This window comes from Tasmannia lanceolata, unplaced genomic scaffold (assembly GCF_043159265.1).
Source record: "Tasmannia lanceolata isolate RefF3 unplaced genomic scaffold, GAP_Taslan_0.1 ptg000013l, whole genome shotgun sequence".
NCBI lineage: Eukaryota > Viridiplantae > Streptophyta > Magnoliopsida > Canellales > Winteraceae > Tasmannia > Tasmannia lanceolata.
Window position 1 is genome coordinate 32793847 of NW_027518690.1, and position 27311 is coordinate 32821157.

The 27311-nt window shown below is 38.5% G+C and overlaps 2 protein-coding genes across 2 annotated transcripts in view; one reads left to right on the forward strand and one right to left on the reverse strand.

The window, feature by feature from the left end:
- LOC143890027 (uncharacterized) lies at window positions 1–26379 on the forward strand. The gene is made up of 10 exons (XM_077394533.1): window positions 1–184; window positions 8207–8232; window positions 8606–8690; window positions 8804–9013; window positions 18918–19040; window positions 19119–19176; window positions 19253–19326; window positions 19865–19953; window positions 20034–20135; window positions 25908–26379. The coding sequence occupies exons 1-9, from the start codon at window positions 89–91 to the stop codon at window positions 20101–20103; spliced, it is 831 nt and encodes a 276-aa protein (XP_077250648.1). The 5' UTR covers window positions 1–88; the 3' UTR covers window positions 20104–20135; window positions 25908–26379.
- The window catches only part of LOC143890026 (Radical SAM superfamily protein), a 3041-nt gene continuing 1613 nt past the window's right edge, over window positions 25884–27311 (reverse strand). The window contains exon 2 of the mRNA XM_077394532.1: window positions 25884–27181. Coding sequence (XP_077250647.1) covers window positions 26557–27181 — 625 coding nt within the window. The 3' untranslated portion in view covers window positions 25884–26556. The remainder of the gene's footprint in view (window positions 27182–27311) is intronic.

The window sequence follows — 27311 nt, forward strand, 5'->3', positions numbered from 1 at the left end:
ATACAAACCATTTTTAGAAAGAAAACGAGTTTGACTAATACCAAAGCCCAGAAGGCCAAAAAACTGTCTCGGATTCGGTTTGGGGAGAATGGGGGGAAAGGGAAAGGCGATTGTGATCGCTTTTCTCCTCTTCCTCTCTCTCCTTCAATCCCCACGAGCTTCTTCTCCTCTACAGAACAATCAGGTAATTTTTTTTCCATCTTTTCTTCTTTAGATCCCAATAACTTGTATTTTTTTCTTAGGTTTTTCTTATTCTTTGATTCCTCTACCAGTTTTTTCTTAGTGGGTTTTGCTGTATTTTATCTCTATTCGTCTTTTCTTTTCATAGGTTTTAAGGATAAAATGATATAGTAAAGATTTGATTGATTAATGGATGGAATCCCTCTTTCTAATTATTCTAGATATGAGATTATTGATGACTTGATTAAATATAATTTTCATGAAGATTATCGGCTTCTAAATTTTACTCTGTCTGGAATTTGTCACAGGGTAATTGATTTTATTGGCTCAATTCCGTAAGCAAATTTATGTATACGCTGATTCTTTTTCTTTTGGTATGGATATTGTTTTAAGCCCATTTTACGTAGAAAGAAAAAGAACCAAACTGGAAAAAATCTAGGGGTGCAACTCGGGTCGGGTTGAAGCCAACCCGAAACTCGGCCAACCTGAACGTGACCCGAACCAAGCCGAATCTCAACTCGATGAAGGCTAACTCGACCGAACCTGAAAATTAATATCTCAACCCAAACCCGACCCAATTTCCTAATTCGGGTCGGGTCGGGTCGGGTCGGTTATGGTGATACCTTTCTCCTTTAGGTTTTTATGTTTGTGCATGCTGGCACACAAGGCATGTCATTTAGTGTTATTATTGTATTAAATAAATAGTTATTATTGTAAGTTAAAGAATTGTTTTATGTATATGGTTTAAAAGTGAGTAGTTATTGAAGAGAATAACTACTATGCAGTTATTGTGTGATGTGTCTTACTTGTGTGGTTGAAAAGAGGGTGATTATTGTAACTTGTAAATACATTTTAATTTTAAGTATTTAAATGAAAGTAATATCTTGGATGAAGAATTTAAGAAGTTTAAGCCCAAAAGGAATGTTAAGGAGGCTATCCTCGAATATAGCCAACTTTATCATATATTACATCTTTGAGAAAGTACACACATAACATTTGGTATCAGAGCGGTCGATCCTACATCATGGCTACGTCTTGGGAGATTTTGGACTCCATACGTGACGATTTTCGCAAGATCAAGGTGCTTGTTTCAAAATTGATGGAAGGGCAACGTCTATATTACGAAATGCTTCAACAACATCAGCATAGAAATCAAGGAAATGCGAGTAGACGAAGAAAAGCCGAATTATGAGAATGTTAATGTTCGGGAAGAGAAGAATAAAAGAATTGATGCCGACAAAGATTATTTAGTTTAACGCATTGCCAAGGATCATCTTGATTTTGCTGACCTATTCGTTCATTCTATCATTTCGATGCGTCTTCATCAAAAAACGTATTTCTTTCGGACTCTGATCGCAATGGATTTTGAAGGCCGGCTTCGAATGATCGGGACTGTTAAGATTTGGGATCCTGGTGGAACAAAGTTTTCTTCAATAATTCGACCTTGAGGACAAGGTCATTTCAAGGGGGAAGGGATGATGTGTGCATGCGGGCACACATGGCATGGCATTTAGTATTATTATTGTATTAATTAAATAGTTATTTATTGCAAGTTAAGTAGTTGTTTTATGTATATGGTTGAAAAGTGAGTAGTTATTGTGGAGAATAACTATTATGTAGTTACTGCGTGATGTGTCTTACTTGTGTGGTTGAAAGGAGAGTGATTATTGTTACTCGTAACTTCATTTTTAGTAATTAAATGAAAGTAATATCTTGGATGGAGATGCCTAGAAGTTTAATCCCAATAGGAATGTTAAGGAGCCAAGGCTATCCTCAAATTTAGCCATTTTTATCCCATATTTCATCTTTGAGGAATTACGCACATAACATTCTAAAAAACAAACCGAAAAATGTTAATTTTTTTTAGATTTCGGGTTTTGATGCGGTTCAGGTTAACCCGACACCTCAACCTGAACCCGAGCCCGACCTGACTCGGGTTCAACTTCCTCAATCCAAACCTGAACCCGACCTGACTCAAACACAACCCAACCCAACCCATGATTTTTTTCGAATTGAACCCAAGCCAAAGTTGCACCCCTAAAAAAATCCACGAAAAAAATAGAGAAAATAAGCATTTACCAAGTAAAAAATGTGAGAAACCAAGCTTCTCTAAGTACTTTTTTCGACGATACGTTGACCAAAGTTCTGTGGTTTATGGACAACATCAACGAAATTTTGCCTAAATCTATCTATGTTGACTGAAGGATTTTATATCGGCAGGGATGAAAATGAAAACAAGTTAGCTATATCATGTTGGTTTTGGCTGATACTTAGAGGCATGACTCCGCCCAACCCTCTTCAATCACGTAAATCCAAGGTTTAAAATTTCGGTTTCGGTAACGGTTTCGGACCTTGAAATTTTGATATTTTGGTCAAAATCTGGTACAAAACCCGAAACTAATATTTTATTCAATATTAAATTTCGGCCGAAATTTCAGTGAAATATTAAATTAGTTTTCCACTGCAGGAATTTCCATCATTCTTCTCTGTCACCGGTGATGTAAAAAGAAACAAAAGCAATTTACGGTAACATCATTTAATGCAATTCCAATCCCCCAAAAAAGATTGCTTTCAGCTTTTATAATCCCAAAAAACTCCCTTTCTCAGTTTTTCCCCTTTTACCCATCAGGCCATCATTCCCTCCTAGCCCTTTATCCAGGTTTTAAACTAAACTTTAGAGAGAGAGAGAGAGAGAGAGAGAGAGAGAGAGAGAGAGAGAGAGAGAAATTAATTGGGTTTCTTGTAGTAGACGATAAGTTACAGAACTTAAAAAAAAAGATTTTTTGGGTAAATTTCGACCAAAATTCTGAAATTTCGGTCGAAATAAATGACCGTTTCTATTTTCATTGATTTCGGTGTCGGTAATTTCGGATTTCGGTCGAAATTTAAAACCATGCTTAAATCAACATCACTAAGAATTAGAGAGAAACAAATAGACAAAAAAAGTGAAAGAAAATTCAATGTCAAATCGGCAGGGATGAAAATGAAAACATGTTAGCTATATCATGTTGGTTTTGGCTGATACTTAGAGGCATGACTCCACCTGACCCTCCTCAATCACTTCAATCAACAGCACTAAGAATTAGAGAGAAACCAGACAAAAAAAGTGAAAGAAAATTCAATGTCCTACCAGAGGCGTAAAACCCTAAATCTTTTCGAAATGGGTGAAAAATTCTTTAGCTAATATTAATCTCTCACGTGGGTTAACTGAAGTGAAAAGGTAGTCACATCACGAATCCCTCTCTCCTTCAGGAGCTATAGAAAAAAATTGGAATTGTATTTACATCATGCTGTCTTTTCCTTCTTCTTTTTTTCTTCTTGAATGGCATAGCTTAATGGATTTAGAAATGTTGATGCATCTCGCAAAACGAATGACAGAGAAGAGAGAAACAATTGCTCAAAATGCCTTTTCTTCTTCCTCCTACGAGTGTCATGTTCTCTCCAATAGATGAGAATGGTGATGCAATCATGATTTTAAATTGTAACAACCCGGATTTGGGGCAAATTTTTAAACATAATTTTTTTTTCTAAATCTCAAAATCCGAATCGCTATCCCAAAAAGGGAAACAAGCTTACACACTACAAGAGGAACAAGATAAAACTCACCATATTAATTTCGTGAGACTGAAACATTCGATAACTACAATTCTTGAAAATAAAATAATCACCTACTACTACGAGATGTGACGGAATCGTCTTCCCAACACTAACTCAAACTCTACGACTACGCTTCCTAATCCCGTGATATTGTTCTAGGTTTGTTCATCTTCAAATGTTCCTTCCTCGCTTTCCTCGATACCTGTAGAGGTATTGGGGTCAGCAAACGCTGAGCAAAATCATTTAGTGGCTCGCATAGTAAGAGTCCACCAAAAATACAAGTCGCATTATAACAGTTTTCTTATGATTAGTTATTGAAACAACAATAATATAAAAAGTGAAACTAAATAAGAAATAGGCTAAACAGTTATTACAATCATGAAGTGATATGGAAAAGAAAGATGCATGTGCATGAGAATGAAGTATGCAATCACATATGCTCAACTACCCCGGGACCATACGGCATTCCACAACCCCATTCTTTTTCATCTCTTTTTCTTGGTATTTTATACCAGCCGTTGGTTCCCGACCATCAAGGACCCTCCACCCACATATGGGTGTGCTCCTTTCTAGGATTTCCTTTGGGTCACCCTATATGGGTCCACCCGAAAATTTGCATCCCTAGCCCGAGGTTGTACGCTCTCAGTCGGGGTGGCTTTTGGTGCTATACCCAAGGTTGGCTCCAAGGGGGTCTCCCTCTTTGGGCTTCCCTCCCACAATTACCATGCATGCAATCATGCTTTTATACGTACCTTGTCTCCCTTTTTAGTGAGAGTTTTTTTATCCCATTTGCTTGCATGATTAGTCTTTAACAATCTCTATTATTTTCTTCAACCATTTATTAAAAGAGAGCATGCTAACGACTTTCTAACAATCATGTAAAATGTAAAGCAAAAGATAAATCATATGAAATACCATCATAATTATAACTCTACTCTTGGAAGCCATTAGTATGAACGTCACTATCACTTGCCTTATAGTTTGAGTGTAGAATGAGACATGAGGCTATATGTATAAATCGGAAAGGAACTTGTAAGGATTACATGTCAAAGTGTAAATTGATTATTTCAAGTTTTACAATATCTTTGCTAACCTAATTTATTTCTTCTCAATCCTATTCATTTTCCCTTTTTATAATTTATCCTAAGTTATTACTATGTATAAACCTAAGTAATAGCCTTTACCGTAAAAATCACCTTCATATTTATATTGTATTTATTATGTATGACATCAAAACATAGAAATATAATCACTTTTGTATAAATTCTCAAAAGACTCTAGTTGAAAAATAAAGCTTCACTTATGAAAATTGATTTTTACATAAAATAATTGGTGTAGCACATAGTGACATTACTATGAATCTGTTCCTTTTAAAAACAAATTTAAAACGAATTTCCAGCCCTTTATTGGTGCTGATTTTGATTGAAAACATCGCTAAAACGCATATATATGGCTCATATATATATATATATATATATATCATATCTTTCATGTAGGATTTATATATGCTTTTTATAACATGTACGTGAAAAATATCACACAAAACAGTCCCTAATACCACTGGTTTGTGTGCTGATTTTTGGAAATTACGCCCTCTAAATCGAACATAACCTTTTACCATATCATATCCTTCATGCACAACAATATGCCCACATCATATGTCAATTAGACACCAAAATCTTGGAAAAACAGTCCCTAATACAAGCTGATTTCAATTAAAAACGGTGACAAATCCCTTTCAAAATCACAGGCATAGACTTGATTGATTAAAAAACAAGTCCCTTAACACTTTGGGTTACTCCTAGCGGAGTTTTTCATAAAAAAATATATATTATAAATAGATTTAAGACAAAAAACTTCAAAAAGAAAATCAATACAATGTTCTTGATTAAAAAGAAGATCATAAAAATCAAGAAACATAGTAAAAAATCCTACTTTAGCCAAATCAAGATCAAAGGAGAATAATTATACCCAAATCAAATGAAAAATATGAAAAACTAAAATTTTCGAGCACGTACTCGAAGAATAAAATCAATTCGATGTAAAACCTAGCCTTTCCTTCTTCTTTTTTTCTTTCCTCTCTCTCTCTCTCTCTCTCTCTCTCTCTCTCTCTCTCTCTCTCTCGGTTTTGGGATGGCGTGCGCAAGGGGAGAAATCCTACAATTTGGTTTTTTTTTATAAAACCCACCTTTGTGGTGTTTTAGGTTGTTCTTAATTAGGACTCCTAATTCTAGTCTATTCCTTATTCTAATCCATCCACCAAAAAGTAAGAGCCCATTTCAATTTAGGTCTCTTTAATTCTTATCTTTTATTTAAGTGAGAAAAAGAAAAATTAAATTTTGGTACATATGGCCCACTTACTATTTATAGTAAAACGGGAGTTACTATTTATAGTAAAAACAGACTTACTATTTATGGTAAGTTCCGTCTTACTATTTGTAGTAAAACTGACTTACTATTTATAGTAAGTTCTAACTTACCATTTATAGTAGAAACGGACTTACTATTTATAGTAAGTGCAAATCTGATGGTCCGAAAGGCTCCAATCGAAGATCTAAACAATTGATCTTCGATTGGGGATCTACGACCAAGGATTAGATAAAATCATAATCCTTTCCGACCCTTGGTGGGGGCCGGGTGTTACTTAAATTCCCACAGAAACCAACTCAAAATGATTAAAAAAATCCGTTTAGAACCCCACTGAAACCAAAACGACCGAAATGCATTTTCCAAAATTGTAAGTGCAATAGTGGTATACTATATTAGTAGTATGTATTACATAATTATATTTATATGAATTGCATGCGAAATGTGGTGCACGTGTCATGCATAAATATTATGTGAATTACATGTGAAATCTGGTATGTATTAAATTATCAGACATGTAAGACGGTGCATGTCAGTAGGTGTTCAATGTTTTTAAACCCTTTTGGAGGTCGTCTTGCTTATGGATGGTTTTTTGAGTGTGTTTGTGGTTATTATAGCATTTTCTGAAGTTTCATCTTTAAATTCTATCATTTGCAAATGTTTTCGTGATTTTACAGGATTTCCACCAAAATTTCTAACCGAAACTAAAACATTTCCATTTCTGTGGAGACTGAAACCAAAATTTAAAACCTCAGACGCAATGCCTCATGATGTAGAACTTCGCTCTCAGCTCCTTCACCAAACTCACACTTCCTAGTAAAAGAACCCACAAATGATAGGAATTCCTCAGTACAAAGCTTCCCATGCTTCCTTGTTAGATAATTTCCATTTCACCTCCATTTAGAATTGAGGAGCAGCAACCGCCATAAGACTCGAACCTAAGATCATGAAAACAAAAAATACATGGATCCAAAGAGGAAATAAGTTGATAAAAAGAGACAATACTGGATCGGGGCTAGGGGTTGCTCTTTTCCTCTCATTCTGGGGGTTTTCCTCCCCCTCCCCTCTCCTCTTTTTCTCTCTTTGCTGATGCTGCTGTTGTGAACCTTCGTGCGAGCTCCAGCCATGCCTCTGCTTCCAGTGGGTCAGGCCTACGCTTCTCACTCCTAGTGAACAGATCATTGTCTCTTGAGCTATATCACCATACGGAATGATCAAATCTTCTATTGTTCAAAACCTCAAGTTTTTTTATCGATTGGACCTTTTGCTTCTGGATCGAGTCAACCTCTACGTCCCTCATTCCACTCACGGATTTCAGCGACTGTGATCTAGAGTTTTTGCCAGAGAATGAAACTTTGAGGCAAGTTCTTGCCGTTTCTAGACGGGGTCTGTTTGAGGAACTCGTTACTAGAGGCTGCATTTTTGTTCAATAGCCTTTTGTCTAGGTCCCATTGGTTCATTGAATCCAATAGCTGTAGTCTTGCAACGGACCTTTAACGGCTTTGTCATGATGGAGGCTAGACGACCCCTTCCTTTTCAAGGACATTGGGAACAGTTTTTCTTTCCATTTACTGGTCAAGATTTAAATTTTCTCTCCTTTTATGATGCCTTGAATTTAAAGGTCAGTTTCTGATTTGGAAAAATTGATTGACCTTTATAATTCTATTGAGGATAGGTCATCACTTTCACTTCTGGGCCCTTGTTCTTATGTAAGTGGTGTTTAAATTTAGATTTGACTTTTTGACAGATATTGTCTTATTCATTTAATTCATCTGAGGTGGCTGTTCTCGCATGCAAAAGCCAGCCACAAAAATGTCTTTTCGCAAAGTTGGCTAGCAACCCTTAAATTTAGCATTTTCTGCTATTTCAAATACACTAGTACAACATATTCCTTTAGCATATTTCACTGCTGCTTGTTTACCATGGTTCTCATTCTAGTTTGACTTAATCTTTATCTTGAATTGGCTTTGATTGGTTTTCTTTTTATGCTCTGATAATATTTTCCATATCATGCCATAAATACTCCCTGACTGACCGTTCTCATTTTTGTCGCATGCTCCAGGAGTTTGAAGATCATGTTGCTGCCAGGTAATATGATTTCCAGTATTAAGAATGGACTTGTCTTCCATTTTGTCATCTCGCTATTCAGTGGAGGCTATCCGAGTAGATAAGTGTTTTTTTTTTTAAAAAAAAAAAAAACTGGTTAATCCCTCCAAACAAATCATCATGGTTTTGTGTTGCTTTTTACTACCTAGAAATTTCAGGATAGGTGCCCTCCCTGTGTGACACTTTGATATTGGAGTCACCTTAAGTACAAGGATTTTTATATCAGGATAGCCCATAGAATCTAGGGAAGATTACCATAAGCTATTGATTGTATAACTGTATGCATTGCCAATTCTATCTTATTGTATTCATAGCCTAATGAAAGATTTCAAGATTAAGTTGATTTAACTTTCAGAACACTCAAGCAAGAACCAACACAAAGTCACGAAGTACATTGTTCCAGGGAAAGGAGTAGAGCAGCATGGAAAATAATTGAAGAGGTATCATTGGATTCCAGTTTGAAGATATTACTAGGAAATATCCATTTGTGGTACTCGGCTTGTTCGTGTTGATGAAGTTTCAGTTTTTTTAAAGCTACCAATATTTGTTGCAGTATCTAATGCCCTTTCTGGAGGAAGAGCAGTACCAAATTTCAAGTAAGTGTAGGCTTCATGCCGACAATGACATGTTCAGAGAGCAAGAGCAGCACAAGATTCATGTGGATGTAAATGATTGGCATTGTGGATATTGTAAGAAAAGCTTTCGTGCGGAGAAATTTCTTGGTCAGCATTTTGACAACAGGCACTCCAATCTACTGAATGATGTATGTTGATTTTACTTTGTTGTACTTGTTCCTAACAGTTCCATTTGATTTTGGTTTATTTGGTTTGAGAAAGAATCTTTTATTTGATTTATCAATATCTTGTTACAGCTATTCATTGCAGATTTTTGTTTACTCATGAAGACCATCTCTAATATTTTGGCTTTCAGATACTTTTCACATGTTTTACGAAAGTTTCCATGTTAATGCACTAATTCTTCTGATTATAAGCTACCATTTTCTTTGTTTTCTATTGTGGGGGATTATGAAACTATTTACCTTCACAACCCTGTAACTTGGATATGGAGTCATTGATGCTAGTTGTTAGAAATTTCCGCTAGAAGTGCTGAAATGGTGAACACTTACATATAGTGTGATACTTAAAAGATCTTATAAAAAATATCTTTGTAGAGAGATGATATTCGCACTCCCTTCTTTGATATTGATGCTCCTCTCCTTATTTTACAATTTTCTCATTGGCAGTTCCAATTCCACAAAAATCATCAGTCCATCACCGGCTGAGCAGATATGTTCAAAATAAATAAAGGTGTCCTAATATCAAAACAAGGGAGTTGGGATACCATCTCCATATGAATAATGAGTTGGGATGCCATCCATATGAATAATACATTAATTTGTAGGCAAGAAATAATAGTTATTAGAAACATGGGATTTGCTAGGCAATTTCGCGGAAAGCCTGTGTGGCTCACTTTTGGAGGAGAGAACAGCCACCTCAGATAAATTAAATGCGTAAGACAAAATCTGCTAAAAGCTAGTATGTTAGAAGAGAAATACCTTTCTTTTGGTAGTAGGATTACTCTTATTAGGGCACTTTCAAATGCGTGCATGTCTTCTTTATATCACTCTTTAAATTTCAGGAGGGGTTAATATAATTGAAAAACTTTTGAGACGCTTTATTTGGGAAGTTAAGGAGGAAGGGTAGCAGCTAAAACACCTCATGAAGATTCTAGTTTTTCTTAAACCTAAGAATAAGATGAGCGGTGGCCTTGTTATTGTTAATTAAGATCATAGAAGTTATGGGTAAAGGCATAGGAGATCGGGTAAGTAGAAAGAGGCTCTTTATTATTCTATCAGGTTGGAAAATATTAGGAGGTGGGAAGTGTCAATGTAGAGAGTTTTCTATAGGTGTGGCCATGTGGGCCCCATGGCATGTGGGTCATTTTTCAAGCTTAGATTCTCGTCACATGCTGGATTTAGGGTGGGAAGGGGGTAGGGGAGCAGTAGTTTGTGCGATGGTTTTGAGAAGAAATCTAAACATGACGAGATTGATCTTTTGAGATACTTTCCTTCCTCAAAGTTGTCTATGTCCCACAAGAACCATGGAAGAGCACCATCTTCTCCAAGCTAGCAGCAAGTAGGATCAAGATTTTTAAATTTCGTTTTTTTTTTCGATTTCGGTCGTCATGGAAACAAGAACATTTCGGTTTTTGTGAAAATTTTGGTGGGAATCTTGTATAATCACTGAAACGTATGAAAACATATGCAAATGATGAAATCATAAGGTAAATCTTTAGGAAATGCTAGAATAAGCACAAATGCATTCTCAGAAACTATCACATAAGCAACAAAGCCATCCATAATAGCTTAATCAATTTGAACACATAGTGACATGCGTTGTCGCACATGTCTGGAACTATAAAGTCAATAAACATGAACAATGTAATGAAGTATATGAAAGTACAATGACCCGTTTTCCCTCCAGGTATCATTCTCTACATTAATGAACTGAAATGAAGTGCAAATCATAACATCCTTTCATTTTTTTTGTCGTTCCGACCGGTTTGGTTGAATTTCAAGAATTTTGGTCAAGATTTTGAGGAAATAATGACGTGGAAGGAATTCATTGAGATTTTGTTTCGATGGGGATGGAAACGGAAACATTTCAGTCATTTCGGGGAAATTTAAAACCATGAGTAGGATTGGGACATCCCTCTCACCCAGCATATTTCAAAATCAAAATATTGTTTATTAGTGTTGTGAAACTACCAGTTACTCCAAAAGCTTAAGATGTTGGAGAAGGCACTATTTATTCTTTTATATGTTAACACTCCCCCGCATGTGTGGCCCCTCTTTGGCCTACATGTGGCACATGTGACCCCTCTTTTGGGTTTGTCCATTGCATGTGAATTTTTGCTATCAAGGAGGTTGGAATTCGAGACCATTGCTTTGATACCATGTGAAACTACCGATTGCTCCAAAAGCTTAAGTTGTTGGAGAAGGCATTATTTATTCTTTTATACTTTAACAAGTGTGAAAGTTACTCGGGAACTTTTTTCCATTCTTTATGATGCAATTCATCTTTGTTGGAGCAGAGAATGAGAAAAGAAGAGAGTGAGTTGGAGAGATCCCCCCCCCCCCCCGCCCCTCACTTAAGAGAGAAAAGGTACAAAGACAACTATGTCCTTATGCATAATACATATGTTCTAACACTCCCCCTCAAGCTGGAATGTATATATCATACATTCCTAGCTACAAATATCTCAACTTAGCTTTGCTTAAGGACTTTGTAAACATATCAGCCAGCTGATCCACGGATTGAGTGAAAACTATGCATATCCCCCTTCTGGATTCTCTGATGAATGAAATGACAGTCCACCTCAATTTGTTTTGTCGTTCATGGAAGAGTGGATTGGTAGCAATTTACATTGCTACCTCATTATCAAAATATAACCAAGAAGGAGAAGGAGCAATACCAATCTCAGAAAAAAGGGAACGGAGCCAGATAAGTTATGTACTCGTATGTGCCATGGCCCTATATTCGGCTTCGACACTGGTCTTTGCTACGACGTCTTGTTTCTTACTTCGCCACGACACCAAGTTGCCTCCTACAAAGGTGCAATATCCAGCGGTCCAGTGGTTGATCTCCTATCTGCTTGAGATCCAACCCAATCTGCATCAGAGAATCCTTCAATCTTCATGTGACCATGTCTTTTAAACAGCAGGCCTCTCCCTGGAAGGCCTTTTTAAGTACTTGAGAACCTAGACTACTGCAGCCCAGTGAGAGGTACGCGGCGAGCTCATATATTGATTAACTACTCCTACAGCATATGAGATGTCTAGGCGAGTAACTGTGAGATATATGAGCTTACCAACCAGCCTCCTGTATCTGCCAAGGTCATCCAACAAGTCGCCCTCTTCTGGAATAAGCTTCACATTAGGGTCCATGGGCACAAATCCAGGTTTCACTGCAAGGTTTCTTGTCTCATCTAATAAATTAAACACATACTTTCTCTGTGATAGAGAGATATCGAGAAGAATATGTTACCTCTATCCCAAGAAAGTACCTTAGGCGACCCAGATCCTTGGTGGAGAACTCTTTCTGTAAGAGAGTCTTCAATTTCTATATCCCCCCCCGAGTTACTGCTGGTAATGATAATATCATTAACATATACTATCAAAAGTATACAGCCAGCCGAAGACTGATGACTGAAAATAGAGTTATCTACGGCTCACTGTTTCATGCCAAAATGCATGACAGCCTCACCGAAACTCCCAAACCACGCTCACATAAATTGCTTGAAGCCATAGAGAGATTTTCACAAGCGACACATAGAGGAAATCTCCCCATGAGCAACATACTCAGGAGGTTGCTCCATGTACAGTGAGGTCGCCATGGAGAAAGGCATTTTTCACATCCAACTGATAGAGAGGCCAATCATGATTAACTGCCAGAGAAAGCAAGACATGAACAGATGGAATCTTCACAACATGAGAGAATGTCTCGTTGTAATTAACCCCAAAAATCTGAGTATAACATTTAGCTACTAAGCGTGCCTTCAAGCGCTCAACAGTCCCATTCGGTAGGTATTTAATAGAGAACACCCATCGACACCCCACAGGGCGCGCACCGGAAGACAGAGGAACTAAATCCCAAGTTTGATTTGTGTGAAGGGCACCCATCTCGAGTTAGAAACACAGAGACGACACAAAGCCTCGAAAAGTAGGGATTAGATTATCATAGGAAACAAAGTTAGAAATAGGATGCATAGTAGGATGAGAACATGAGCACGAAGCAATAGGATAGTCAAAAAGAACCACAGAAGAGGGTAGAGAGAGTACCTGAGAAGTAGAGGCTGGTATCTCCGGCTAAGAAGACGATGCCTCGAGTGGAGGTGGTGGTGGATCTGTATGCTGACGCCGCTGGTAGGTCTTCGTAGTTGCAGGAGGGTTAAGAGCTGCCGAGACCGGTAAGGGTGTCGGGTCCGATGCTGGGGAATCCAAGGACACCGATAAAGGCTGAGGGGAAATCACAACGGGGTCAGGAAGAACCAGAAGAGGAAGAGGAATCTCCGAGTCGAGAACAACAGGCAGGCTCGTGCGACTAAGTGAAGAATGGTTCGGACTCAAACCATGTCACATCGGCAGACACAAACCACCTACGAAAACGAGGGCTGTAACAACGATATCCCTTCTGGATACGAGAGTAGCCTCGGAAGGCACATTGCTCTGATCGAGGATCCAACTTCTCAGGACCACGACTTAAGTTATGAACGAAGCAAACACACCCAAAGACTCGGGGTGTGAGAGGGAAAGGATCCCGTTGAGGGTGTAGAACCATGAAGGGTGAACCACCACGAAGAACCGAGGAAGGGAGACGGTTAGCTAAAAAACAAGCAGTAAGGATGGCATCACTCCAATAGCTTTTAGGCACTCGCATTTGAAAAAGGAGCGTGCGGGCCACATCAAGTAAGGAACGTAGTTTCCTCTCAACCACACCATTTTGTTGATGAGAAGACTGATGAATAATGTTGTGAGTGGAGAGGTAATCCTGAAATCCATTCGAGCGAGAGAAATATTCCCTAACATCATCAGTGCACAAACATTTGAGAAGCAATTATATTGATTTGTGATTTCTGCATGGAAAGTGTGAAGGCATGAAAGACCTCAAAACGGTCTTTAAGTAAAAATAAACATGTCATACGTGAGTAGTCATCAATAAAAACAATAAAATATTTATAACTAGAAGAAGACGCGACCCTAGAGGGCCCCATACATCAGAATGAACTAACTCAAAAGGACTAGACACGTAACTGACTACTCGGGATGGAAAAGACACATGATGGTGTTTCCCGAGTCCACATGACTCACACTGAATAGAGGAAACAGATCCAGGAACAATAGGCGTATGTTGAAGCCACTGAAGAGAAGGGTGGCCAAGACAATAATGCCACTGATAGGTGTCGACAGAAGTATGTAATGCGACTGTAGGTGGGCGACAGTCCGGATGATAGAGCCCATCCACCTCACGTTCCAAACCAATCGTCTTCCTAGTCGAGAGATCCTCAAAGAGACAATAAGAAGGATAAAATGAGACAGCAATTTATACTTTTAGTAGGCTGGCTAACAGAAAGTAAAGTAAATGGAGACTTAGAGACATATAAAACTGATGATAATGGAAGCCTAGGATGAGGAGAAATACTACCAAACTAGAAATGGGAGTAGTGGTCCCATCAGCAAGGGTAATTGAGTGAGAGACAAATTGAAAAGGTCTAAAAGAGCTAACCTGAGAAGAGTTACCAGTCATGCGGTTCGAGGCCCGGGAATCAATAATCCAGGAATCGGAGCTAGAGAGAAGGGTGGTAGGCGAACTCCCCGGCTGTGCAAAGCCCATAGTAGGAGGGCGGGCGCTCAAGCGAAGGCGCTGAAACTGCTAATAGTCGGCCCGTGATAAAGTGAACGCATCATCGGCCAGCAGAGGAACAATGGAGGAGGAACTCGAAGCCTTTGGAGGACTAGCAGTAGTGAGATGCGCCGAGCAGGTCTGGCGAAGGTCCGGTTGAAGTGCATACCAATTAGTAAGTATTGACATGATGGCCCTCTCTCTGACAGTGAGTACAGTATGGGTGGCCATGACCACCACAAACACGGCCACCACCACGGCCAAAAGAACCACCACCATGACCATGACGACCACCACTATCATAGGCGGCCAGGACAGAGCTATCAACAGGAACAATGGGAGAAGAGTCGCTCAGAAGACATTGCCGGGCACGAGAATAGACCTCTGTGAGGGAGGGAATAGTGCCTGAGCCAATGATCTGCTGACGAAGGTGAAGGAACTCAGGGCCCAGAGTGTCGAGGCAGTGGACAACGTGGAGCTGGTCTTGCTGTCGGGTAAGAACGGTGATGTCTAATGTGAGGGGCATGAAGAGATCAAGCTGCTGGCAGAGGGAGACGAACTGGTTATAATGGGCATCCAGAGATAGATCACCACGGAGAAAGTGCATCCATTCAAAATATGTAGCACAGATACGTGTGAGGTTCTCGACCCCAGAATAGAGAAGTGCAGTATGGTCCCAGATCTGCTTCGATATCGGAAGAAGCATCATGGTGCCAGCCATAGGAGTCATACTCTGCCAAAGAAGTGTGTGAATCAGCGCATCCTCTTGCTTCCATCAAGCATAAGAGAAATCAGTAGAAGAGGGAGGATCTTTGCAAATAAGGTTGGCCTTGCCTCGGGCGAAGAGATACGTCTCGACATCTACTTTTCAAGATAAGTAATTGGTCCCATCCAGTTTAACAGTAGTCATTTGTGGGAATGAGCCCTCCACAAGAGAAGAATAAGTAGAAGAGAGAATAGCCGAAGGCAGTTGTGTTGCACGGACCTCATTGGTCGCGCCGGTAAAGGGATCCTCAATGACGGGAGGCTCCATGAAGACAAAGAGATGGAGAAAACAACTACCACAACAATTGGCAAAGAAAGATAGAGAAAGAAGGACAACTAGATGGGTCCAAAGGTCATATCACGGCTCCGAGGTAGAGAAAGGCAAAAAGGAGAGACATAGGAAAAGACACCGGAACCGCGAATGAGAACAAGGGATCGGAGGAGAGGATTCAAACCATTAGATCTTAGGGTTTGGGAGAGAGAGAACTAAGTGATAAGGTGCTAGGGTTTTTTGTTTTTAAATGGGACCTGGTCGGGGCAAAAAAAGGGAGGCGGGGGCTGGCCGGGAGAGGGAGGAGGCAAGGTTTAAAATTTCGGTTTCGGACCTTGAAATTTTGAAATTCCGGTCGAAATCTGGTCCAAAAAAAAAACAATATTTTCTTCATTATTAAATTTCGTTGAAATTTTAAATTAATATTAAAAAAAACAGATTTTTTGTGTCAAATTTTGGGAAAACTGAAATGTCGGCCGAAATAAATGACCATTTCGGCTTTGTGTGGTTTCGGTCGAAATTTAAAACCATGGGAGGAGGGCAGGGGCGAGTGCGGGGTGGGGGTGTGCTGTCGGGAAGAGAGGGAGGTGGGGCTGGGGGTGGGGAAGGGGGTGGGGGGAGGCGGGGGGGAGGGGGTGGGGAGGGTGCAGGAGAGGGACGCGGGTGCTGTCGGAGAGGAGAGGGGAGGGAAGGAAGAAGAGGGATGGCTATGGTGGTCCCTAGGGGATCAAAGCCCTAGGGCTCTGATACCAAGTTGGAGAAGAGAATGAGAGAAGGAGTGAGTTTGAGAGATCTTGTAACGACCCGGATTTGGGGCAAATTTTTTAAACATAATTTTTTTTTTCAAAATCCTAAAATCCGAATTGCTACCCCAAAAAGGAAACAACAACAAAAAAATTCTATTCCATTAACAGAATGTCTATTACATGATTTATCTCAACCCCAAAAGAAATCCTATGAGTGCTCTCTCCCATCCTAAGTGCCACCTAGACCTATTTATCGGCAGAGGCTCCTTCACTTTCCTCACCTACAAAGTCTGAAAAATATTATAAGTCAAACAACAAGCTTATGTGACTGGCTTGGATAATAAAAGTGACAAGAATGAAAATCTGCATTATAAAGATGTTTCTCACGGCATTCACATGTGATAAGGAAAAGCAATAAGAATTATAAGATTTATAAATTTATTGCTAAGGACAGAGAATATCAATACGTATGTGAGAATGTCAAGGGAATATACTAAAGATGGCAAATTATGGAATCATATAAGAGAGCGTCAATCATACAAGTACATATAGAAACAGGTAAACTATGAGAAGTATCATGTCATCTCGACGAGGTATATGGGTCATATCCATCTCCTCATAAGTATATACACGATGGAAATCATCACAAATCAGTCGGTAAGTGGCCACACGTAGTTCTATGACCTTCTCGCACTTTTAGTACAAGGAGTAATATTAATAATAAACAAAAACACTGTATATATAGATTATGGCCTAAAAATAAAAAGTCATACCACAGGAAATTCTATGGGATAATCAGTTAATTCAATGACATAGGTGTAAAAAGAATGCGAATAATCATAGGAAACAGAAATATAATTACAGAAATCATAATTGTAACTAATATTATAAAAGGCAGTCATCACTTACCTTGTTATTGAAGTCTAGGTGATCGCATGGAGTCCTGACACATTGATCTGAAGATGAGGATCCTGAGGTCCAAATTTAATAATTAGCTTGGTGTCAATTTCTTTTTTCAGTTTTATGTTAAAGTTATTTAACATATGCCTATTATTGTCTTATGATATGTATATTTATTTATTTGTTCAACTACTCTCTTTATGGTCCCAAAAATCATACTTTCCATACCCTAAAATATATATATTTTCATCAAAATACTCTGAAAATCTGCAATTAAATCAGCCCTAATAACTATAAAACTCTACGACTAATCACGAAATAAAACTATAAAAATCAGCACTTAATCATGCACTAAAAACAATGGAAATCTGCACTTTTATGCCCTAAAGACCGTGAAAAATCAACACCTATTTATGTGCTTAAATACTCAAAATCAGCACCGATTTAGGGATATAAAACAGTGAAAATCAGCAACTAATTAGGGACATAAGACTGTAAAAATCAGCAACATACATTGTCTATAAAAACTAGAAATCAGCAACTATATTCGTACAAAAATACTGAAAGACCTGCACTAATTAGTGCAAAACATAACAAAAATCAGCACTTTATTTTGTTCGAAAAGACATAAAAATCTGCACTTTATACATGGATAATTACACAGAAATCAAATTAGGGTACTAGATTTCGAAAAAGAATTGTAAAAACAATCTTGATTTTTAAAGAGACAATTAAAATCACAAAACCCTAATTAGATTATCTAATTCAAAATAAAATATGGGTTACATACCCTAAATTCATCAAAATTAAGGTTTGGATTACTTACTTGGAAAAGGAAAGCCTATTTGTAAACCCAAATCTCTTCTTCTCTTTCTTCTCTTTTCTATCTTTTCCTCTCTCTCCCTCTTTCGGTTTAGGATAGCATGTGCAAGTGGGAAGGAAACCTACGAATTGGGTTTTTATAAAACCTCATGGTTTTTGTTTCCTATTCTAACTCTAAAAGGATGGTAAGTGTCCATTCTATTTAGGTCTCTTAATTATTATCTTTTATTTAAGTTAAACAAAAGAGAAAATTTAAATTGAGTCACCATGTGCCCCACTTACTATTTATAGTAAAAACGGAATTTACTATTTATAGTAAAAATGAACTTACTATTTATAGTAAGTTCAGACTTACTATTTATAATAAGTGCAAACCCGACGGTCCGGAATGCTCCAATCGAAGATCTAAACCGTTGATCTTCGATCGGGGATCTACGACCAAGATTTAGATAAAACCATTAACTTTCCCGACCGTTGGTGGGGCCGGGTGTTACAGAAAACCCCCTAACTTATGTATTTATATTAAGAGAGACAAGATACAAAGACAACTATGTCCTTAGGCATAATACATATGTTCTAACAATCTTTAATACTTTTTTGATTTTGTGGTCATAGTGTTGCAAATTTTGTGCCTGACTTTATAAATTCAATCAGTAAATTTTGATGAACATTCAGCTTACACTGAACCGTAGTTCTTTGTTATCCAATTCACTGTGGAAAAGCAACATTTATCAAAAATAAGCAAACTTTTGTTGAATCCAGACTCAAGGGCGGTGCATGGCAGATTTGTGTGGAGCCCTGCATTGTGACCAAATAATCGAGTCCAAGTTGCCCAAGAGAAAATGCAATCCTGCAGCTGCTGCAAGGAATCTTCATTTTTGTGAGGTTGTTTCCTATTGCTATACCCCAATTGTATCAATTTATATAATTTATAGTCATATTTATTCCTTCCTTTCAATACAGAGCCTTGCTGATAACTGTTTTCCCATCAATGAGGGTCATTCCGCAAGCCGTCTTCATGGTATCATTTCACTTTGTTTCCCATTCTGATGGAAATTTTTATTATGGAATGTTGTTTAATACTATTATATTAACAGAATTTTTCTTGCGTCAATTCTGCAATGCCCACACTTGCACTGGCGAGCATAAACCCTTCTCCAGAGGGGGCAGGGTAAGGTTACATTCAATGTTTTCTGTGATAGATTTTCACTCTTTTATGTAAACTCATTTTACTATTGAAGAATAAGTTGTAGTAGGTCTCTTACAAAGTCACAGTGAGATGCATGGGAGCCCTATTGCAAGGATTGAAATGTCAGGTTTAGCCACAACCGAAACCGATTTTTTTTTTCGGTTTCGGATGAAATTATGTAAAAAGTGAAAACAAATTTCGGGTTTTTTGGAAATTTAGAAGTTTTGGGTGAAATTTCCGAAAAGGGTGGAAATTTTGTAAAAAAAAATTAAAAATTTAAATTTGGCCGAAATTTCCAAAATACTGAAATTTCTAAAAATTCAGCCAAAATCTGGACTGACACCGAATCTCTGTACTTTCGGCGTCGGTCCGAACTGAAATATGATATTTCGGTATTTCGGCTGAAATTTAAAACCATGCGCAATTTAAAACCATGCGCAATACTACAAAGGGTTCTTTTTAGTATGGCCATATGATTAATTGTTTCTGCCTTCGCTCAAAAATTGTTTCATATGTGCAGAAACTTCCAAGCATACTCTACCTTGCCGCTTCCATATTGACTTTGATGGTGTTGCCTATATTCTATCTTTTTGTTTTTTTGTACCAAAGGTACTATATTCTGCATTATCAACTCTCATTCACAACTTATGGAATGAAGTATTGATGTCTGTTTCTATTATATGATGCAGAGAGATGAAAAGAGGCAGCCAAAATCTGAAGCGCATTTCAAAACCTTTGCGGAAGACAAAGCCCTATTAGTTGGAAGTTGATACTTCTCCCTTTTACTGACTGTAAGTCCCTTGTACCAACCATAGAAAATGAGCATTGCCTTTTCAGTTGTTGCATCAAGCTTAACATGACTGATGATTAGGTGGATTGCTTTGTTACTAGTGGTATACTTTTCTTAATGATGTCTAAAATACATTTTTTATTTTTTGCATACAATGGGTAATGATAGAACAACATCTCTCTCATCCTTTTGGACTGGTTATGTGCTCTATTTCTCATAAAACTAGGAAACTGGTTTTGATTTTTAATGTACTCTTGACTGAAAAGCAATGAACTGCATTTTGTTAAGCGCTAACTCATACAGATCCTCAACTGCAAAAAAAAAAATAGGAAAAAGAACAAATGCTCTCATTTTCCCTTGGGACCTTGATGTATTGGAAGACAATTTTAGGTTAGTTTGATCATTTTATTATGTACCTTGGTATATCACAATTTTTGGGTTTATTTAAGAAACTTATATGAATGGGGCAGACATTATCTTTCTACATGAATCTCCCGACTGACGCCCTTCTTAACCAACGATTTTTCCATATCGTTGGCTTTCCACACTGCATGACGAGATAAAATCTCTCTGCCCTTACACAAGTTCAGAATTTCCGTGAGAAAGCCTTTTTCCTACATTATGGCAGAGAGAAAGGATGTCAGTTGGGAGTTTCGTGTCCTGCCATATCATTTGTTTGGGTTTGGTCGTTTGAGACTTGTGCAGTCTGATGACAGTCGGGATTTCTGTGTTTGTCATATCATTTGTTTGGGTTTGGTTATTCGAGACTTGTGAAGGCTGCTCCATCAGTTTTCCCATATGAATCTTTCCTCAAACGACCAAGCGGACAAGCTCGCGAATGAGGGGACTGAGAGAACAGCGGCGGTGATTATTGGGTCAACCTCAGGATAGCTGTTAGTTAGTTTATTGAACGTGGATAGTGTTCGCAACAAATTTCACATGCATGAAAAAGAGAATCACACATAAAATGCATTGAGATCAAATTTCCTCTTGCAAGAAGATGTTTTATTAATTTTGCGGGACTGTACGCTTCCGGTGCTATAGGCTGTTAATTACATTTTTTGAAGAAAGAAAACACCTCTGATTATCCATGAAGAGGTTCTCAATCTAAATACAACTTTTGATTATTCATCCTCCAAAAGAGGGACTTCATGAAAAATCTGATTTTTTGTAAAGAGATCTTCTCGAAGACGAAATTTCTTTTAGTCCTAGAGAGATAGTAGATTTGACTCTCTGATGATTTTTATTTTATATTTGATGAGTTATTTTTTGACTCTTTTGTAAAGGGTCTTCTTGGAAGACAGACACCTATGAGTCATCTCGGATGATTTTATTTACTCTTTTGTAAGAGAGCCCTCCAGGAAGAGGAACTCCCTTGAGTCATCTCATCTGTCTCTCAGAAGAGATTTTGAGTCTCCTGGAAGAGACTCTAATGAGGTCTTCATTATCTTTCTCCTGGATCCCGGAAGAGAAAGGTCTTCTTTTCTCTTTGGGTCTCTCAGAAGAGACTCTAAAGAGGTCTTCATTTTTCTCTTGAACCCCGGAAGAGAAAGGTCTTCTGTGCTCTTTGAATCTCCTGGAAGAGACTCTAAAGAGTTCTTCATCATCTTTCTCCGGACTTCCGAAGAGAACTGTCTTCTTCCTTTTGAGTCTCCCAGGAGAGACTCAAAAGTCTTCCCTCCTTCGATAAAGTTTGCAAAGGGAAAAGAAAACTGTTAATCTCTGAGATATATATTTTTTTACCTTTTTTCCTTCTTTTGTTATCTTCCTTTGTGTTGGCTTTTTTCTCCAAAAGATCAGACCCCCCCCTCCCCCCAATTTTCTAAAGGATCTTTCCTCTATTTATAGAGGTTCCTTGGAGTGGTTGGCTACTGCCAACTCATCCCTTATCTTTCATTTCCACGATCTCTATTTTCTTTTTTTGGAGCTGTTGTGAGTGTCACTTCATCCATATCTTTGGTTCCACGATTTCAACTTCCCTCTTTTATGGGAAGTTACATAACTCCCTTTTTGAAACGTAGATGACTCAATTATTCATTCGTGAGACGTCTTCTTTTCCATAAATTTAGGAATTTCTTTTCCCTTACTGGTCGACTTCTCTTTTTTTCATTAAAGTATTTTAACTTCATGTTTATCCCTTTTACTTTTGGGAATAACGTAACGTGTAACCACCTTTTTTCTTCTTCTTATTTTACTAAGTGATTTTATCTTTATCCCTTTTTTTGTAAAATTTTGAGTTCAACTGGTGGGTTTATGGCAGCGCCTGCAATCATTTGAGGGATGTCTCGTCCCCGGTATGCTTGTATTTCTGATGGCAATTTTAATAAAGTTACATTTTCAAAAGGGAAAAACCTCTACTGTGTTTTGTGCAATCAACATATGTAAATCTCACACTAGAACTATTGTATACACGTTTTCATTTGTTTGGCTTTGTCCGTAATTGAAAGTTACCAAAACAAAGGGTTGGACGTATCTAACTCATGTCCGAGATTTTATTTTTTATTATTTATTTATTTACTTTTAGAAGGAAAAAGCGTTGGTCTTTCGAGGACAAACTTACACGTTTATACAACTGTTAAATGCTTGGTTAAAAAACTTAAAATGATTGTCAAGGATCCAAGACCAGTGTCTATTAGCCCTTGTAAAATCATAAATTTAGCATGTATCAATTAGTTTTTTTTTTTTTTTGAAAAATGACAATTTCATTGATACTATGGAAAATACATTGGGGACCAAGGGTCCCTATTTGCATTACATAGAACTAGTTAAGGTGGCCAGGAGCAAGCTTCTAGACCCGTAAAAAGAAAGAAAATCCATCTATTCCTAAGTACCCCAAAAATTAGTGCAAACCCTTCTCAAGCCCATCTAGAAAGCCCTGAATAAAAGAGGATGGGAAGACCTGTTCAGATTCTCCCACGGACCTGTTCAGATTCTACAATTGCTAAGGCCAAATCTCTGCAAACATGCCATACATTGTCTTCTATCCTCAGGCTGGCTACCCACAGAGTTAAGGAAAGCATTGGCTATTGCCAATTGTCATCATAAGCCATTCCTCTAATCTTGTCAACAATAGAGTGCAACACCATGATTTCTATAAAGAGGTTCCGCCTTCGATTCCCCGGGCAAGAAGCTGATTCTTTGAGCTCTTCATCATCCATTTCTCGAGGAGTACCTCCTTTGAGTACCAAACCTAAAACCCGTTGTCATTCTTTGAATACAAGATTAGAACCGCCACCACACTATCATTAAGAGGCAGAGGAAATGCCGCCTAAAACAGAACCCAAAAAAGTAATGCTTACTTTCCTTTCCTTTCTCACTCCTCCCTCGAGATTCTCCTTTCATTTGGATGTTTTTCATAGGCAAACCAACGGTTGGATGACCGCCTCATCGTACCAATAAAAGGCAAAGCGAGCACCGCCTATCCCAGAACCCAAGAAAATTATGATTTCTTTCCTGATCTTACTTACTTTTTCCAAGTATCGTACCTAACAAAAATCCTTTGGAGTTATAGCTATAATAAAAAAGCCACACGCCATCCATGAGTGTCCCTATTTCCTTACTCTACTCAGAATGAATGCACAAGTAACCATATCGATACTCAGTGTTCTAATGAAAACAGTATTTAACCCTCCGTACCCCACCCGCTGTAGCCCAACAGCCAATTATAACCAATATTAGGGCCTAACGTGTCAGATCTAATGGTCCCTCATCCGCAAGAGATGAGGTCATTACGATAAAGGGTGGGCTTACCAATCCACTCGCCTTTTGATATTGGTATTTCTGCTCTTTCTGGAATTATCTCCAAGGAGGACCTTACCTTTTTCTTTGATTTTGAAAGTGGCCCATCACGAAGTTCTGCTACAACCTCTTTTTGTTGGACTTTCCTTACAAAATCAAAAGTAGATTTACCATTTTCCGAAAAAATTATGGTAGTCCCCTTTGTAGCAGTACGTAAGTATTTCCTTATCTCTGTAAAACGTCATTTCCTTGACCAAGAACGAAAAGGGCTGACATATCCTGATTGTCTCTTCAGCAAAGACCCCTTCAATTTTGACCCTTTCACCTTAGTAGAAATGTCAAAGGGGCCAAGCATGGAGGGAGATTTGAAATTTGAAAACGATGGGGCAGATCCTGAGGGACCAACCGCCCGCTCCCTGGCCAAAAACTTCCGGTAAAGAAGCAAACGGCGACACCGACACCAAGTTTTCCTGGGGCTAGGTACCATGGTCTAAGGGGCCACAATCCGGTGGGATTCTACTCAAAGGCGCTAAACCCCTAATGCTTAGAGGTTCAAGGCCAATTGTGTAGTTTTGACAGGAAATCTGGATTTGAATGGATGGTGGCAGCAACATCCACCATGGAGCAAGAATTTTAGCAGATACAAAGGTCATACATTAGTTGTGGTCCCCGTCCATTTTTACTTCAAGCACACGACCAAAAAGATTACCTAAAGCTTGAACTGTTGAAGTGGCCCATACATGAAGAGGAATGCCATAAAAATTGACCCAGAATTCCTCCAGCCCCGGAGAGAAATCTTTATTCCATGTGAGGAGGGAGTGAAGTTGATCACCCCACACCTTACTACCTTTGTCCAAAATCCCTGCAGCTTCTTCTTCCGATTCGAATATGAATAAGACTTCATCTTTTGACAGAAAACATGGGCATGTTTAGGAGGGGAAGGTTCCAGACTCTCTTAGCCCATAACCATAGATCATGAAGAGCCCCACACTTGTCTTTCATTTTTCCTATTAAGCAACTTTTAAGCGAAGATAATCTTGACTCCACCTCCTTGCCTAATATAGAAATGGCCGGAGTGTCTCCCATAGGGAGCATGGAGATCGATCCCGAATCTGGCCAGCCACCATCTATCTTAATGTCTGTTTCAAGATTCAGACTGCTGGGTTCTTAAGGCTGGATCTTGTCCTTAACTTCCATACGACATCTCCGACATCTGGCTCTCCAGCTAAAATTAAGATATTTACAGGAGAGACAAAACCAATTGTCTGCTTTCCCATTTAGATCCCCCTTTACGATTTTTTGTTTTTTTTCCACCCACCTCCAGAACTTTAGGGGAATAATTCCAAGCACAGACTCCCGATTGTGTTGTTTTACCCACCGACAACACCACCTCCTTTTGAAGTTCCGGTAAGCGCATTTGAAGTTCCGGTAAGCGCATACCTTGCAATACCAATCTCCCGATTGAGACATATGCGTGTTCACTTATTATAAACTATTTCCTCTGCACTTGAATAGAAGCATGGAAGAATTTTGTGTTTCAATTCCCCTCTTTAAGCCATTTCTACTTGGATTTCTACCTCTGTACAGTTCTCCTTTTTGGAGTAGAGAAAACAGAGAAACACCAAAAAGCTACATTAAAGACGATTGAAATCAGAAGAAATCAACAGATACGAAAATAAAGCAGAGCCAACAACTTACTAGCATGCTGTATCAATTAGTTATTGATGGTAAAAAAATTAGATATTGTTATCCTTCAAACATACACCGAGTTTTCCAAATGACAAGCCGGCTCATCTTTTCCAGAGAGGGAGTAGAACGAGAGGAACTTGTCATTAGCAACACATTCCCATTGTGATTAGCTATTAGTGTAGATTGTTATTTTGCTATTTTCTGTTTGGTTGTACTTTTCTGATTTAATACAAATATTACCATTGCTAAAAAAAACAGAGAAAAGATATCCCTTAATTATACAATGCTAATTTCTCATACCATTAAATCCTTGGTCCATTCACTAAGGAAAATGGTTGTGTTGTAGGTCTCAAGCTCCGGGTGTCAATGGTGTCCATCAGAAAAGGAGGGCAAAGTGAATGCGAGATTTGCTCTAAAATAACACACACATTTCTCAACTGGAAGATTGTTTCTTGAGGTAAAGCCATGTAAGAATGCCTTGATCCTCCAGAAAGATTTCCATTGAAAATATGAGGGACTTGCCTCCAAATGCAACACATATTCCTACCAAAAAGTAGGGCCCAAATCATCGATGAAAGTCGAGTAACATCACAGTCCTCTTCCTGAAAAATATTGGAGTGTGTACGAGCGCGCGCCATCATAGTGCTGTACAATTTTTTTTTTGTGCGTACAATTTCATAGTGTTGTACAATGAAATACCTTCTGAAGTTTTCCTTTTTTTTCAGAAGTTGTTAGTTTCTGGGTCCATGTTTCAACTTGTACCATGAAAAATGCTTGAAAAGATCCAAGGACGATTGTATCTATGATGGATTTCATTACAGGATGTTTGTGCAAATTATATGGACAAATCATTAAATTGTACACATTACTCATGCATCAAAATAACATTTCAAGCTCTCTCCTTGATGTTTTAGGTGTTGAACCCGATTCGTTCGAGTCCGTTGATCATCTGGCAACATGAATTGTTATGTCGTGAATTGGAAATCAGTTCATTTTTATGGAGATATAACCCCAAATGCAATGGAAATCAGTTCATTTGATAGGAGGAAACCATCTGGATCACTTAGCCGAATAAACGCAATCCGTTCGTTCTTCCCACCTTCTGATATCAACGACTCAAATTCATCCGCATCTAATGGTCTTCTCTTCTCATCCAAAGCAACCACATGCCCACTCTCCACATATGGCTTAAATGCCTTGCACAAGGAAAGAACAATATCCTCTCCAAATGCTCTTCCAAAATAGCTCACATCTAGACCTCTTGCCATTCTAAGAGAAAGCATCACAACATCCATGGCCAAGTCTTTGGCATCCTTACAATGTTCTTGGTGATCATCCACCAATCCATCTTTCAATCCCTGCACATAATTCACGTACTCTTTCATCCTTTTTGGCCTCGAGAACCTCACTCCGCCAGTGTAACTTGCAGAACCAAGCCCGAACCCGTAGAAAGATTTGTTCTGCCAGTAGGCCAGATTGTGCTCGCACTCATACCCCTTCTTGCAGTAGCTACTGATCTCATAATGGTTATATCCGGCATCAGCGAGCATCGCTGAAGCTATTCTATAGAACATTGCAGATTGGGTTTCGGAAGGCAGGGGGAACTCCCCTGGTTTGTACCTGTAGACACCCAAATTTGAACATTCAGATTGTGTGCTCTCCAAACTTTCAATTGATATTTTGTTTGCTCCTAACCCATATAATTAAATTGGTAGGCACAAAAACTATATAACTTGGGTGTATAAACCAT

Excerpts from the sequence above, each read along its gene's own strand:
- LOC143890027 (XM_077394533.1), top strand. The coding sequence starts at position 89 with ATGGGGGGAAAGGGAAAGGCGATTGTGATCGCTTTTCTCCTCTTCCTC. Across the intron at positions 185-8,206 it reads CTCCTCTACAGAACAATCAG|GAGTTTGAAGATCATGTTGC; the intron begins GTAATTTTTTTT and ends CGCATGCTCCAG. Across the intron at positions 19,041-19,118 it reads GGAATCTTCATTTTTGTGAG|AGCCTTGCTGATAACTGTTT; the intron begins GTTGTTTCCTAT and ends CTTTCAATACAG.